Source organism: Ruditapes philippinarum, unplaced genomic scaffold, assembly GCF_026571515.1.
Source record: "Ruditapes philippinarum isolate M1 unplaced genomic scaffold, ASM2657151v2 ctg123_1_1_1_1, whole genome shotgun sequence".
Lineage (NCBI taxonomy): Eukaryota > Metazoa > Mollusca > Bivalvia > Venerida > Veneridae > Ruditapes > Ruditapes philippinarum.
Genome location: NW_026864861.1, coordinates 39,828 through 56,337, shown reverse-complemented (window position 1 = coordinate 56,337; position 16,510 = coordinate 39,828). Strand labels below are relative to the sequence as shown.

The window sequence follows — 16,510 nt, the reverse complement described above, 5'->3', positions numbered from 1 at the left end:
TTTAAAAAGTATACTTAAGAGGATATCATTTTTATACATATATCGAGTTTCGCTTTTATGACGTATTATAAATTTTCGTTAGGTTTCCCTGACACGTGATAAATTTTCATAAGACAAATGTTGCAAGAAATATTGCTTTGCAAGTACATTAGCGTGACTTTTAAATGGGAAAAAAACTGTATAATGCTATAAGGTTCTTGTTGTGAGTATTTAACATTATGACACTTATAGATCGAGTGGCGTTTTTATGACGTATTATACATTTTCATAAGATTTCCCTGACATGTGATAAAGTTTCAGAAGGCAAATGTTGGAAGAAATATTGCTTTGCAAGTAAATGCATGACTCTAAAATGTATAAAAAAAACAGTATTTATAATAATATGAGATTCTTTTTGTGAGTGTGTTTAACCATACAATACTTGGATGTAATGGTCAAATTTCTGGAAAGTTTTGTATTCTTAATTTATAATATGTGTATTTGCAAAACAAAAGGCGATTTCTTGAAAGCAAATGAATTAATATTTCCTGAAGGGATATGTATATTGATTGAGTTATTATTGATACAAGTTTTATAAAGCAATCAAGGGAAATATATTGTTTTTTTCATAAAGCTGAGTGAGACTTTCAGTGGATACCATACCATTTTATCTTTCAATAAAAACGAATGCTGGCTAAATATAAAGTTTAAAAATATTTCCAAGCGGTTGAAGTTCGGATAAAGTAGTTTAACTCATTTATTTTAATAAAATCCAATAAAATGAATATTTCAATTAGACTGGGAATCGTGCGCGTGAAAATTGCATTAAGAGAATAAATTGGTCTATGTTGAAATGTGTAAAGTAATGATAATGTTCATGTTTTATTATTAAATTCTTGAACTGTTTTCTTCACAGTGAAGTCCTTTATTACATTAGACTAATGAAATGGATAGATCGACTTAAATCTAGATTCGAATTTAGATAGATATTGTAAATTAAAAAGAGAATATCAAAAAGAAATCACAAAAGCAAGAAATAAGCTAGGGAAAATTATTGTAGCATATGTTATTCTTTACAAAGGCAAAGTTATTTCTAAGAAAATTCTATTTGCAATAATTTACTACGCTAGTATGGACGTTTGAAACTTGTTTCCCTCAATCATGAAAATGTATTGACGCTGTGGTTTTAAAACAAATGAAAGTACATTGTGAGACAATGGTTTGATAGATTCCTAGAGAAACAAACATATTATAATTTACTTTACACGTACAAAAGCAGATGAAATACTTGTATCCGAATATATGATATGTTTGCAGCCATTTCCACCGGGCCTCAATGTTTAGAAACATCAAACTTTTTTGAGCTTATGGTGAAAGAGAATAACCCTATCACTTGCAAACTGTAGAATATAATGCATGAGAATACTGACTTTTCGATCGTTTCGGTCCTTTTGATAACAAAAGTGATGTCAGAACTGTCGGACTATAATGATAAATTGTCTCAAGACATGTACCGAATAAACTGATTTTGTAAACATGCAAATTATGATTCCGGTTTCAAAATACGTTTCAAGACAAACTTTACCAATTCAAAAAAACAACAAAAGTTTGGTCGGTCGGTCGGTTGGTCGGTCGGTCGGTCCAGACGTCAATTGCGTTTTCCTTGTCCGGAGCATAACTTGAAGACTAATGGTTGGAATTCAATATAACTCAATATGGAGTTCAATATAAGTGCAGTGCACAAAAACCATAATTCTATCTTGACTAATTACAGAGTTATTGCCCTTTGTTACTTTTCCTTGTCCGGGCCATAACTTGAAAATTTAAAACAACTTCATACAATTGTCAAACACAATAAGTGGAAGTGCAGTGCACAAGAACCATAACTCTATCTAAAGTAATTACAGAGTTATTGCCCATTGTTACTTTACCATTGCTTTCTTTTGTCCGGACCATAACTTGAAGACTAATTGTTGGAATTCATTATAACTTCATACAATGGTCGAGCACATTGAAAGGAAGTGCAGTGCACGAGAACCATAACTCGATCTTGACTGATTACAGAGTTATTGCCCTTTGTTACTTTTTCTTGTCCAAGCATAACTTGAAAACTACTGGTTGGAATTAACAACAACTTCATACAATTGTCAAACACAATAAGGGGAAGTGCAGTGCACAAGAACCATAACTCTATCTAAAGTAGTTACAGAGTTATTGCCCTTTGTTACTTTTCCATTGCTTTTTTTATCCGGACCATAACTTGAAGACAAATTGTTGGAATTCATTATAAATTCAAACAATGGTCAAGCACATTAAGAGGAAGTGCAGTGCACAAGAACCATAACTCCATCTTGACTTATTACAGAGTCACTGCCCTTTATTACCATTCCTTGTCCAGAGCATGATATGAAAACTACTGTTTGGATTCAAAACAACTTCATACAATGGTCAAGAACAATAAGGGGAAGTACAATACACAAGAACCATAACTCCATCTTGACTTATTACAGAGTTATTGCCCTTTGTTACTTTTCCATTGCTTTTTTTGTTCGGAGCATAAATTGAATACTTATGGTTGGAATTCAATATAACTTTTCATACAATGGTCAAGAACATTGAGAGAAAGTGCAGTGCACAAGAACCATAACTCCATCCTGACTAATTACAGAGTTACTGCCCTTTGTTATTTTTCCTTGTCCAAAGCATAACTTGAAAATTACTGTTTGATATTAAATACAACTTCATACAGTTGTCAAGGACCTTAAAAGGAAGTGCAGTGCACAAGAGCCATAACTCCATTTTGACAAAATACAGAGTAACTGACCTATGATACGTTTCGTATTCTGTTTCTAGTAACATCCTCATTTCCGAAGCAGTCTTGTGGGGGTATTAATCACATTTAGTGATAGTTCTAGTTTATCACCATTTTTTCCTGATCTTGTGATTATTGTAGCTTTATCTCAGATTTTTCTCCTAAGTAATACATGTTGTATTTCTCCAATAAGGACGAATAGGAAGTTAAACTTTCTCGGTCAATTATATACCTAGAAATAAATATGAGACAGAAAGATAACAACAGAGGGAAATTGTTTTCTTTCGTTAGTTGTTTTGTAAAATTGACTTCTTCGTTTCCCGGGAAAAAATATGGTAATTTCTGTCATAGAAAATGTATAGTTTAAACATTGTTTCCATGATTTTCGTCAGGTTTTGGGAACATAATAACAGCTTGAAATAGATACAGACTAGAGTTCTCTCATATTGCAAAATAAAATACCATTTAATTTAACTTCATCTTGAATTTTTTTAGAATTGTTTGACACTCAGCTCAAAACTCGTTTGAAAAAAGTGATATTCGTACTAACTAAGATAGCTTTAAAGGGCACGCTAGCATTGTTTAACTTGGCTGCAATGTATTTTATCTGAATATATTACAAACAAGTCAATAGATAATCTTCCTAAATTGTTATTTTATTGTTTTAAAAGACATATTTTTATATATCATATCATCTGCCGCAAAGACTTTATACTTTATTTGTTTATTATATTGTCCCTCTGTGGAATTTAGTGGAGAAATTAAAGGCGTCTCCTGGGGCTAAGGAAATCAGTCACTTGATTGAGGCTGAATTTTCTGAGATTTCTCATTTTCTTGTTTGATATTTACTCTGAAACGTATTGTCTTCTTGTAGAATCTTTGAAAATAAAATAAAACTTGACTGTGTCATGAGATTGCTTTCAAAGGATAAATTTTCCACAAGCAGATTAATATTAAAATGTTTCTGAGAAATAAAGTCATTTATAGTGATGCAAATGAAGTATTTGAAATTGATTGGCTTAAACACTTTGTTAACGTGTCCGTATTAAGCGCGAAGGACCGAAGCACGCACAAATAATCCATTTCTATTTATATCCTAGATTTATTGCGTTTTGTTCTCGATTCAAATGACATTACTAAAAAGTTAATAGTTACATCGCTTTGCTGACTTTATCTTTGGATTATTTTATTGTGCAGCGTTTTGCGTAGCCCTTGACTGGTTGTCGTCATCTTATTTACGTACGTCTTTTTCACACTTTTTTGAAAACAGTCTAAAGTTCTTGAACTTGTCGTCAATAACAATTTCGTTATTCTTAATTCGTTATACATGTTAGCCTTTTTGACATAATAATAACCCTCGGTAGTGCCTCGGTTCATAGTTATCTAATCAAGGCTATTAGTATACCGTATATTCGCCGGCAACTTGTATAACTAATAGTATTTGAAGAGGATATAAATTCTATGATCCCATTTTTTTTCTTTCTGAAATTCATCATCGGAAAAATATTTGCAGAGGTAAATCAGTAAAAGTAAAAACTTTTTTTTGAATTCATTAAAAACCAGTGTTGACATGTTTTAAAATCTTCTTTTTATCCTTTAATTAATGTGCTGTTTTGTGAATGATATTTAGTATTGTTTTGTTTCCATTATTTAAACTTAACTGATGGAAATACACCAAAACTATAAATAGAGATCCTTAGCCTATAAATTAAGAACTAGTTTTTCTGTCTATACTGTTTTAAAGTAATTTAATCTCGTAATTGATGACTAATAAAGATGATTAGGCTTGTAATTTCTTGGAATAATATTTCATGTCTGAATGTAGTTATTTAATCTCGCAACTAATGACGTCATTATGATTCTTATTTATTTTGAATAACATTCTTTAAGTAATCAATATTAAGATTTAAATGATCATTATTTATTTATTTTTTGTTTGCTTTTATATCTGTTTGCAGATGAAAATTTTATTGGTCTGACAATGGTTTATTTTATCTATGAATGGAATTTGTTTATGAGTGAAACAACACGTTTGAGGTTCTATTATGTTTTAAAAGACAATTAATTTTTCTAAAGTAAATCGTGAATCAAACTAAAAGCAATGTTGAATTTGATTTAAAGATTGCAACAAAATTGAGTTGGCTTTAATTATTGGTTTGAAGTGCTTCCGTTTCCTCTAAATTAGTTTGACAAGTGTTTGAGAAATTAAATTGCTAAATGAAAGCACTTGATCTGACAAAATTTAATTTAAATTTACCCATTTATCAAAATAAAACATCAAAGTATTAAGCCGCAAGGCACTGGTTGCGTTTGATATTTGCACAAAATGTCTGTCAATTCGTTAGTTTATATGATTTTTTTCCACAAAGACTTTGTTTTAAAAATAATACACTTCAGAGCTCTTTAATACACCAGTGACTAACCATTTGTTACATGCATTGCCATAGTTGGCATTGCTTTAACAAACTGAAAGCAACAGGATAAAAGACAGGAAGATTTTTTTTCTAATATTTGAATTTGAAAACAAAGACACAAAAAACCCACCCCATAACGGATATTACGTATGTTTGGAGACCATTACACTTTCAGACTTTCATTCTCCTATGTTTCGTGCGTTGAATATTGATACACTTAACATGCTTGTTTCTGGGAGAAAATTTTAATAAGCAATAATGTTTATGGCAGATGAATGACGCTATGAATTCGATTAGCAAGAATGCATTTGCTAAGACCCTTTCCACGCTCAATATCACAATTTTGTCCAGCTTTCAATCTGGCTTGTGCCAGCAGATCTTGGTCTGTATTGGTCGCCCTGAATGAAACAGTTACCACCATCAGGATTGGGGTTTAAGAATAAAAGGAAATGAGTCCGATACCAACAAGTACTGCAGCTCAAGATTTGTACTTAGGCCTCTGTTACAATTAGATTGTTTCTTCCAAAAGAATTAGGCCTTTTTTTTATTTACAGCAGTCATTTCCCAGTAAGGCATGTATTTTTGTTTTTTGTTTTTTGTTTTGTAAATTATTTCTTAAGGCATAAGACTATATCAACCAAAAGAGGCCCAATTTTCATTATTTGCTGGTTTCCATAATAAAGTGAGCCTGAAGTAGAGTTTTTATAATGTCCGCTTTCTATATTTCATACGTAACATTGGAAATTGTAAATATTTCACTGGCTGAAAAAAATTGGGCTAAAACGATAAATGGTAAATGTTTCACAGACTGAATTAAAATCGGGCCATAGTGAAAAAACCGTCGAAACGATATTATTTAAGATTTTATTATGTCGTTTTTAATAAAAAAATGTAATATTTAGACATTACCTTTGACTTTTGTATATTCATCTAAGCTCATTATTTTGAGTCATGACATTGATACTTTACATCATTTATCTGAAAAGAGAATTGCATCTCATATTAACAATAGCATTGGTCCTAGCAAACAGTAATAACTTCTGTTCTGTTCTGGTCCTAGCAGTGTTATTTACTAAAATAATTTACCTACAATTATGGAAACATAAAAATCCAAGGAAAAGGGACGAGCAGAGCAATTTTGGATCTCTAATTTGTCTTGATCAAGACTTTGGCACATTTATTTTGCTATAAATTACTTGCGAGACAAAGCCCTTATAGACATGTCTACATTAGAAATAGTTTATCAGAGCTAGGGAATTATAAAATCTTCAATTTTTGAGACTGTAGATCTAACGTGAAACAAAGATTTTTATTTACTTTCGTTTAATTTCATAATTATGGAAAATACATGTATTTGTACATCTTCTCTGTGTTTCTAATTTAAATGCATTTTTTAACATTTGCAATATGTTTCATAAATGGTCGATGATAAAAGCATAAAACATATATTATTCGGTAGACAGAATTTAGTTCACAGTAAATACAAAACGAAAATATATTTGTGATTGTACGCACTAAACGGAACATTAAACAAATTTCGAATTATCGTCATATCTAAATTGTATATACATACCATCCTAAAAATATGGATGTGCAAAACAAAATATAAGATTTTCCCGTACATCCTGGCAACGTTTTAAACAAAATATATAGATCAGTGTTTTATGCTTTAAAAAACATATTGATAAGTTTCTTCTTTTTATTCATTATCCTTTAATTCATTAATACTATATTAGGTAGTTTCCAAAAAAAGGTTTTATATATTTTATCTGTTCATCCTTAAGGACAATTCAAACGTGAAATTCATCTTCAAGTATGAAACATTTCCTACATTTCCGATCATCAAAGATTATTGCTCTAGGTTTTTTGCCTTTAAGTTTCAAGTCTGTATATAGAGACTCTAAGCCGAGACAATGTAATTATATTTTTTCTTTTTCCTTTAAATTTTATTTCAATAAAAGTACTTCAAAAGTCTAAGATCTGCAAATAGAATCTATTGATGGTTCATACAGAGAACTGTTTTTGACTGAAAAATTACATACGTTTACAATTTCTACACCTTGGATTATGATCATAAGTAATTGGTTTAAAAAATACTTCCAGTCCACTTATGTAAAAAAAACCTTAGCAGAGTTCCTTTATTATAAGTAATTGTTTTTCATCAGTTTCCAAATTTTTGCCAGCTAAAACATTTTTAAAATTCATTTGTTGATTTTTTAGACTTATACACATGTAATTTTATCATCTTTATCTTTTTGTTTATGAAATTATGTTTGGAACCTAGTCTTCCATACGTAAATGTACTAAAGTCTAACATTTTACCTCTCGCACCATATATAAATATTTAAACCACATATCTCAATAAGTAAAGCTTCAGTGAGGTCTAAAAAACAAGCAATGATGTTCATATTGGTTTTCAACAAAAAGGTAATAGTACCATGCAATACAAAAATGTTATTTAATTCATCTTTAAAATGTATGGTTTAAAATCAGCCAGCGCTGCAATACTAGTGGAATATAGGTTTGAAATGCCGACTTTTTTTACCTTTTCTTTATTTTGTATTACAATACTGCTGTCAGGACTGTCGTAGTTCAATGATTAATTGTCCCCGGCATGAACCGGAGAGTCTGGGTTTTGAAATATTTATTGTTATTTTGCAATTTTTGTTCCGGTTGCATTATACGTTGCATGTAAGTTTCGCCGATGAAGGTTTTACTACCGACACCAGTAAAAAAACATGACGCCGCTTAAAAACATGACTTTGTAATTGATATTTTTTCATATATTATCAAGTATAAAATTATCTATATTTATATTTGTATCATGTCTACACTTTTTGCAGTCGAACTACTTTTGTGTTGCTATATTTTTTGGAATTTTCTGAAAAATAAGATGATGAAGGAAAAACAAAACGATTATGAATAAGTCAATAATGTCGCTTGAAATTCATGTTTTGAAAGTAGTATTTTCTTTACATAAAATTGCCCGCATGGTAAGCGTATAAGGTAGACTTCCAAAGGTCCCTGGTTCGACACACAAACTGGGCAAAATTTCTCTGTGACAGTTAATTTCTGACATTAAATATAGATATGATTTGTCTTTCATTGCTGATAAAATCAAAGCACAGAAGGCGCTGAATTTGTTTGGGTCTATGAATGTAAGAAAGGTGCAGGTTGTGAGATTATATGTATAGTGCCACCAATGCTTTCCAGCGTTTTAATTGTAGTAAATTGGCTATAAGACTAATTGCAACACTGATATTCAACCCAATGTTTATTTGACTTTAACAATTTGAAAAAAAATGAGTTACCTTTACTGAGATTTGAACTCCAGACCTCTCGCTTTCTAAGCGAGCCCGAAAACCCTTCAGCCACGGTGAATTTATATGTGAACGGGCTGAAGAAACCCATATTATTCTAAATTAGGGCTTGTAACGACTTTAACTATTGTTTAACACAGATGTAAATAATCCTGGAGCTTACTATAAGCATTTATATTTATAAAGAATCAAAGGGCTGTAAGTTCTGTGGTATTTTCTGATCTTTGCAATCTAAATCGTACTGTATATCTGTATGCATTTTCCTGTATAGGTTTATTTCTATGTATTATAGTTCATTTTGCAAGGCACCAGAGTTTGATACATACGGAATTCTGCATAACTAGAGTTGCATCAAAAAATCATTTATGTTCTTTTTTTACGACAGCCACACTTTATCCTTGCATATCATGGCTACTTCCTTAACAAAAACACTTAAAAAAGAATTTAACAAAAAAAAGTTTCCTCGACTGGGATTCGAACTCGAGACGTCTCACTCACTAAGCCAGCGCGTTACCACTATACCACGGAGAAGTTATACACATAGATATTGAATAATATCAAGTCATTCTAAATTTAGAACTTCCATTGCATTTCGGGTTTGTAATCCTTATTAATTTTGAGGTATTTTGTTCAGGGTACACCTGTTGTTTAAAATTGAAGTAAATATTTTAGCGAAAATCCTCTCGCCCAAACAGTCCGACGTGTAGAATCTATATATTCCACTACTCGGTTTGTGTAGTATTCGGTAATAAATAGCTAGTATTTTCATTGATAAAATCATATTCATCCGCGTAATTTGTGATTGTGCATTTATTGACAATTTTATAAGCCAACGCTATTGTTTAAGTTTAAATGCGTTGTAATTTGTTGGATACTTGTAACAAAATAAAATATTTCTTTCTTTTAAATCGCTAGTTTTAAGCTGTTTTGAGAACTACTTGTTGTTAGGTTTGTTGTAAACTTCTGTGTCAGAGATTGAATGTCCGCTTTGTATTTAGTTATTTTCGATCAGAAAATACAATAAAACAATATCAGAAATCTTCGACCATTCGGGAATTTCTTTGCTTGAAAATTGATGCGCCTGTCTTTGACCATCTTTACGCAGTGATCTCCCCTGAATTTTTCGGCTTTAGTGTACATACAAAAGGGAAGTAACCGCTTCAAAAAAGTGGACTACTTTCGGCATTTGCAATTAACAACATTAGACTCTGAAATTTCGCTACCATTATTTGTTTGGTCTGACGACCCAAACAAATAAAAAACCATGTGGTATGAGTGGTCGGCTACTCGCGGAGAAATTGGAAATAAGTGACTTATCATCTAGGGAAGATAGTTAGGTTAACCTGTCGCCAAGGCAGGACCAAAATAATCAGACTTGTAAAGATCTTTTTGCAGAAATATATTTCATCTTTGCATGTTACTACTAAAACTTTAATGATTCCGATTTTCGCAATAAATATTATGCTTACAAAAGACTAACACAATCATTATTCTGGCGCGCATCTGAATTATTAATAACTTTTAAGCTGTCTAAAACCAAAATTTCGCAGCTGATAGTCTACAAAAACAAATTTTATATTCGTTCTATAAGATATATTTATATTTACCGTACCAACTGCCGCAAAGACATTATAACAAAGAAATTATTTCATTGTCGTTTTGAAGAGTTGAGTGGAGAGTTTGGTAATAGTTTTCTAAAGGCGAAGGAAAATTGTCAATTGAATAAGGCAAATTCTCCCATGTTTCCATTTTCATTACAAGGTAGTTACAGTGATGTGTGCAACTTGTAGAAGAAATAAATCATATGAATTATTCTCGACGTTTTTCTAGTACGGCATTTGGCTAGATGAATACACAAAACGGGGGACAATTTACTCCCATCCTTTAGAAAGGATTGTTATCTTGAATTGAATTGCAATTTTAATAAATGATTAACATCATATATTGATTGACTACTCAGACACTCAAAATTTTCGGGTGTTTGGATTACGGAGAAAATGGACAATAAGAAAAAATAGTGTGCTCTTACAGTTTAAATGGAAAAAACATAATATTTGAGGAATTTCTTGAAAAGTTGCGGATACATTGAAAATCTATTTGATTAATATATTTAGCGATACTAGCTGTTGCCTTGTCCTGAACCTTTCTTGCAGTACGTTGGACCTATAGTTAAAGGCATCATATAGATTTTACTTTACTTCACCATCGGAAGCATACATGTATATTACAATCAATTAATACTAGGAAACTTACTTAAAGTATTCAGTCGGGATTTTTCTTTATTTTTGTAATTCTGGAATGTGTCAAGCGGATGAATCAGAATTCCTCCGAGTACCCTGACATTTCTATTTTTATTATTCGAGAGTAACTCTGGTGTGGTTTGTTTTCTTGTACATTCTCGTACATTCTCGTAGCATCTTTGAAATGAACGCAGGATATAATTTGTCACAGTGTTATACAATTGGAGTATAGAATAGCAGAGGGAATGCATTTTGAGATTGTTGTGCATTTGTGTTTTTCTTACGCCAATTGTTTTGTTTAGTGTTTTTCAAGACGATATGCTATATTTATAAGAAAAACTTTTACACGTGTCTAAATAGTAAGCTAAAGTATAATTTTTCATCATTGATCGAGTGTTATTTTCATTACATATGATTTATTTTCATAAAACAAATGTTTGAATAAACATTGCTTTACAAATACATGTATAACTTTTACATGAATTAAACAGTATAATGGTGTGAGGTTCTTGTTGTGAGTGACATTTGGACATAATGGAGACATTTGTGAAATTTTTTGTATCTTTAAATATTATATGTGTATTTGCGAAACAATAAGTGATTCCTCTATAGCAAATGAATTAATATTTCCTAGAGGGATATGTTTATTGATTGAGTTATTATTGATTCAAGTTTTATATAGCAATCAAGGGAAATGCATTTGTATATTGTTTTATCATGAATCTGACTTCTAGTGGTGAGAGTCTCAGTGGATACCATTACATTTTATCTTTCAATAAAAAACAAATGATAGCTTAATATTTAGTTTGAAAAATATTTCCAAGCGCTTTAAGTTCGGATAAACTAGTTTAAGTCATTAATTTTAATAAAATCCAATAAAATGAATATTTCAATTAGACTGGGAATCGTTCGCGTGAAAATTGCACTACGAGAATAAATTGTTCTACGTTGAAATGTTTTAAGTGCTGCTACAAGTATATGTTTTATAATTAAATTATTGAACTATTTTCTTCACAGTGCAGTCCTTTATTACATTAGAATGACAAGTGAAATAGATAGAACGAATTTAATTTAGATTCGAAATTTAGAGAAAGATATTACAAATTATAAAAGGAATATCTAGAAGAAAATACAGAAGCAAAAATAAACCGAGGAAAGTTATTGTATCATTTATCATTGTTTGTAAAGGCAAAGTTATTTCAAAGAAAATTCTATTTGCAATAATTTACTACGATAGCATGGATTATTTAAACTTGTTTACGTCAATTTGGAACATGTATTGACGCTGTGACTTTGAAAAAACAAAAAAGCAAAGTTCATTGTGAGACAATGTTTTGATAGTTTCATAGAGAAACAAACATATTACATTTTATTGCACACGTACAAAAGCAGATGAAATACTTGCATATCCGAATATATGACATGTTTGCAGCCATTTCCGCCGAGCCTCAATTCCGTCATCGGCTGGACTCGTTCCTGCCAGACCAGCCCGAAGGAGACACAATCTCTGAAATTGTGAGGATAAGAAATGAGTTCGAGGAAGAAGAGAAGAAGAAATTCAAGCTGCCAAGATGGATCCGAAGGTTAAAATTTCCACATGTCATTGAACCACAAAGTAAGTTCTACGTATAGGTTACAGATGTTTTTTTTTGGTTTCCGGGCTTTTTTAATGGATTGCAGGTGGATTATTTTTACCATAGCGAAATGGAATTTTTATATAATATCTACCATAACTTAATCCTAAAATACTGTTATATATCAAATACAATTATTTCGACAATGTTTATAACAATGATAGAGAAAACCTGGAAAACCTTTTCAGAGGTGTTTGATATTAAGCCAAGAAAACAATCTGTAAAATGCAACCGTCTTTTAATAAATATTCAACTTATTAATTATACAATACCTTTTTTCAAAATTTATTTACTGTCATAACTATGTTTCTATATTTCAAAATGCAATTCAGGTGAAAAAGGGTTTTAATAATACAAAGCCTTCATCGTTCATTGGTTTAAAAAAAGGAGTTTGCTCGCAGCTTCTTTGGCAAGCTTTTGTTTTTTTTACTTTTTGTTAACGCAATTTCTCAAATTTATAGCATAGGTTTTGTTTTGTTTCTAGCGATCAAAGCACAAAACTATGCTTCAACATTTAAGAAAAGTCAGAATTATTTGATATCTTTAAGGACTATGTTGTGTTTCTTCTTTCACCACAATATTTTGATTGAGATTGTCTAGAGGAGTTTGCGTCAAAGTGACATGAAACGTCGGTTTGATTTCTGAAGTCCAGTCGAAAATAATTGCACAAGATCTTGTCAGTTGGTCAGTCCGTAATTACATCTGGACAGGAAATTGGTATCGTTGAGCGAAGTGTAAAAGACGCTATTTGCATATTTGTTTGGAGAATTACATTCCGATATGAGTCTGGTTAAATAGCAGCATTTATTACTAATGTATTGAAACCCTGAAATAGCCATCTTCCCATGTATGCTTATTTAACCATTTACCTCAAATATACGCGAAACAACGCACTTTTGACCCCCCTTTTTATAGGGGGAAAGGGTTAAGACTGACTTGTGGAATAATGACTTCATTTATCAAATTCGCTATAAGGGCAATGTCAGTGAAACAAAGTGCGGGTGTATTCATTCAAATAATATCTGTCTTAATTATTTATGTAGTTGTTAAAAATGTGCCCACGAATTAACATATTCTCAGTAAATTGGAAACAACCTATCCAAATTTAATTGTTTTACGCGACTATTTTGCCAGAAATAATTTAGGAAGTATTTGAATTAAACTTTAAAAGTTGCGAACTATGTAGTGGATTTTCGTATTTTCGATTTTACTATACATGTATTTTACAATAATTTTATAGCACCTTGTTCAAAATAACAATCACAATCTGCGGACATGTTTTTATACTTTCTATGTTTTTTCAGGTAAATTATATCTACTATGGTTATTTATAGTAACATTGGCGTTCATGTATAATGCATGGGCAATACCGTTGCGGGCAGCCTTTCCTTATCAAACTCCGGACAATGTTAAATACTGGTTGGCGTGTGACTATTTTTGCGACTTTGTGTACATAGTTGACATTGTACTGTTTAAAATGAGGATCAGCTTCCTAAATAGCGGACTTAAGGAGGTATATAAATATGTTTTATCAATTTTCATACTACTTTACACATGACATAGGTTTTTATCAACTTTCGTACTTCGTTGTACTTTAAATTTGAAATAGGTTTTATCAATTTTCGTACAACTTTACACGTGAAATAGGTTTTAGCAATTTCATACTTCATTGTGCTTTACACGTGAAATTGGTTTGATCAATTTTCGTACTTTATTGTACTTTAAACTTAAAATGGTACTTTATTGTACTTTAAACGTGAAAAAGGTTTTTAGCAATTTCGTACTACTTTACACGTGAAAAAGGTTTTATCAACTTTCGTATTACTTTACATGTGAAATAGGTTTTACCAATGTTTGTACTACTTTACACGTGAAATAGGTTTTATCAGTTTTCGCACTGCTTCACACGTGAAATAGAAATGTGAATTTGCTTTCATAGAAATCGTTTTAGCGCATTATGTTATCATAGGCTAACAGGCAGACAGATGGTTTTGATGCGCATTAACTTCCTTAAACAAGACATATTTGCACCGATGAAATGATACGTTATTTCGCCTTTTCCCATTAAGTACAAAAATAGCTATCATATTATGTAGACATCAGATTCATTCTTTCCATATAGAATTAAGTCTTCCTGAAAGTTGCAAGAATAAAATTATTTTTGAAAAGTTTTTAGTATTTTTTCTACAGGAACCGTAAATTGACTTAATTTCGCGGGCATGAAATTTCGTAGTTTTGTCAAAATTACATTTTTTCGTTTGTTCTTAAATAAGTGGACTGTCTAGTTTTCCAAATGGTAAAATGTTAATAATGTGATGCAAAATAATCAATTTCATTGCATCTTAAATCCATGGATTGACCTGTCCACAAAAACAAGAAATTGTGACCAACGAATTATAATAATTTTGCATTAAATTGCTGTAATTTTTCTTTTTTGATGCAGTCTTCTGTAAAGTGATTATTTATTGCAACTCACTTCTTGCTGTCTTTTAATGGGAATTTTTCCATAACAGTTACTGCTTAATCATATTGTCATTTGCGCAGCTGAATTAATGGGTATTATAAATGTAAAAGCAAAGTTCTTTAATATATGTTGAACAATTATACACATATGCAACATTTCATTTGTATATAAATAAAATGCCGACCTTGTTAGAATGCTGTTTTATGTCTTCAAGCTTATCACCGTATGTTATGTATATATTATGCGGTTTTCTTATTTTAAAAATTTTGAACTGTGAAAATTACCATTAGTAAAGAGAAAAAAACCTTACACATCGTGAGGTAGCATTATATAAGATGGACTGACGGAAAGTGGTTTGAGAGAGAAAATCTACGCTCGATGTTATTAAGTAACTTATTCCTCCAATAGTCATTTAGTAGTTAACTGCCTTCAAGAACAGATGTGTGTCTGCTAGATAATATCGCTAGATTATGATATCAAGTTGTGATTTTTTAAAAACAAAACTGATATAACAAGAAAAATATTACATACATTCGTATGTAATATAGGTACGATTGCATACTACTTTTTGTGAAGACTTTTTATGTTTGCTGCATTAAAAAGTAATGTAAAATGAACAAACATGTCATGAGATATTTCATATCTTTAATCATTTTCATGGAATGTAATCAATGTATCATCATATTGAAGTTGCATGCCTTCAGATGAGAAAAATGATTTCAAGAAAATCAAAATATAAAAAGAAAATTTACGGTCAATTGACTGCTTTGAAGCATAATCACAGAATAAAATTACAGGAAATTGAAATTATTTGTTATATATTGATAAAAAAAAAACTCCGAAAGACACAGTTTGTAAATAATTATTACAATAAAATGAGAAAGGTATTTTCCATCCTATGCGACGCGCCAATGTTAGCTATATTTAGGAAATAGATATCAATTCTGAGTGCATTGTTGTAGAATAATGCACGGTTTGAGTTCAAATGCGAAGTAAGATAATCACGAAAGCCGATAGGCCTGAGTGATTAATTACAAAGCATTTGAACGAAAAACGTGCATTATTATACAATAATGGACGAAGAATTAATATCTATTTCCATTCTAACACGCCCAGAAAAAATATAATTATAATTCTTAAGTTGGACTTTATGTTTGGTGGTTAAATTTGTTTTCGCCTCAGAGTTTCCAATAGAAACGTTCTTTTAAGGCTGTTCCAGTGGTTTGAAAAAACTGTCGTTAAATCTACCATGTGTAGCAACATTTTGGGAAATAGAGGATATTGAATGAGTGTAAGTTCAATACTGAATTTATTGCACGAGTTGAATAAAATTATATTATGCGAGCCTCTGTCGAGCATAATATTATTTTATTCAACGAGTGCAATACTAGTAAATTCAGAAATAAACTTACACGAATTTAATATTCTATTTATCACATACACAAAATAAAGACCGTTTAAAGTGAAATAAGAGTCATTTTCATTGACGCGCCTACAGTATAATGCTAACATTCAGCGCGGCTTTACACTATGTCTGTATAACGCTAATGACGTCACGTCAAAATATATGCACGGCTGTGCAATACCATTTTTACGGAGTCGCAAAATCGGCATGGGTGTGTGATAATAACGAATTTTGGAAACGTT

General features: G+C 31.0%; 1 protein-coding gene across 1 annotated transcript in view; it reads left to right on the top strand.

The window, feature by feature from the left end:
* LOC132727059 (uncharacterized) overlaps positions 1-16,510 on the top strand; it is an 86,436-nt gene that overhangs the window by 46,869 nt on the left and 23,057 nt on the right. The window contains exons 6-7 of the mRNA XM_060712469.1: positions 12,198-12,380; positions 13,704-13,912. Coding sequence (XP_060568452.1) covers positions 12,198-12,380; positions 13,704-13,912 — 392 coding nt within the window. The remainder of the gene's footprint in view (positions 1-12,197; positions 12,381-13,703; positions 13,913-16,510) is intronic.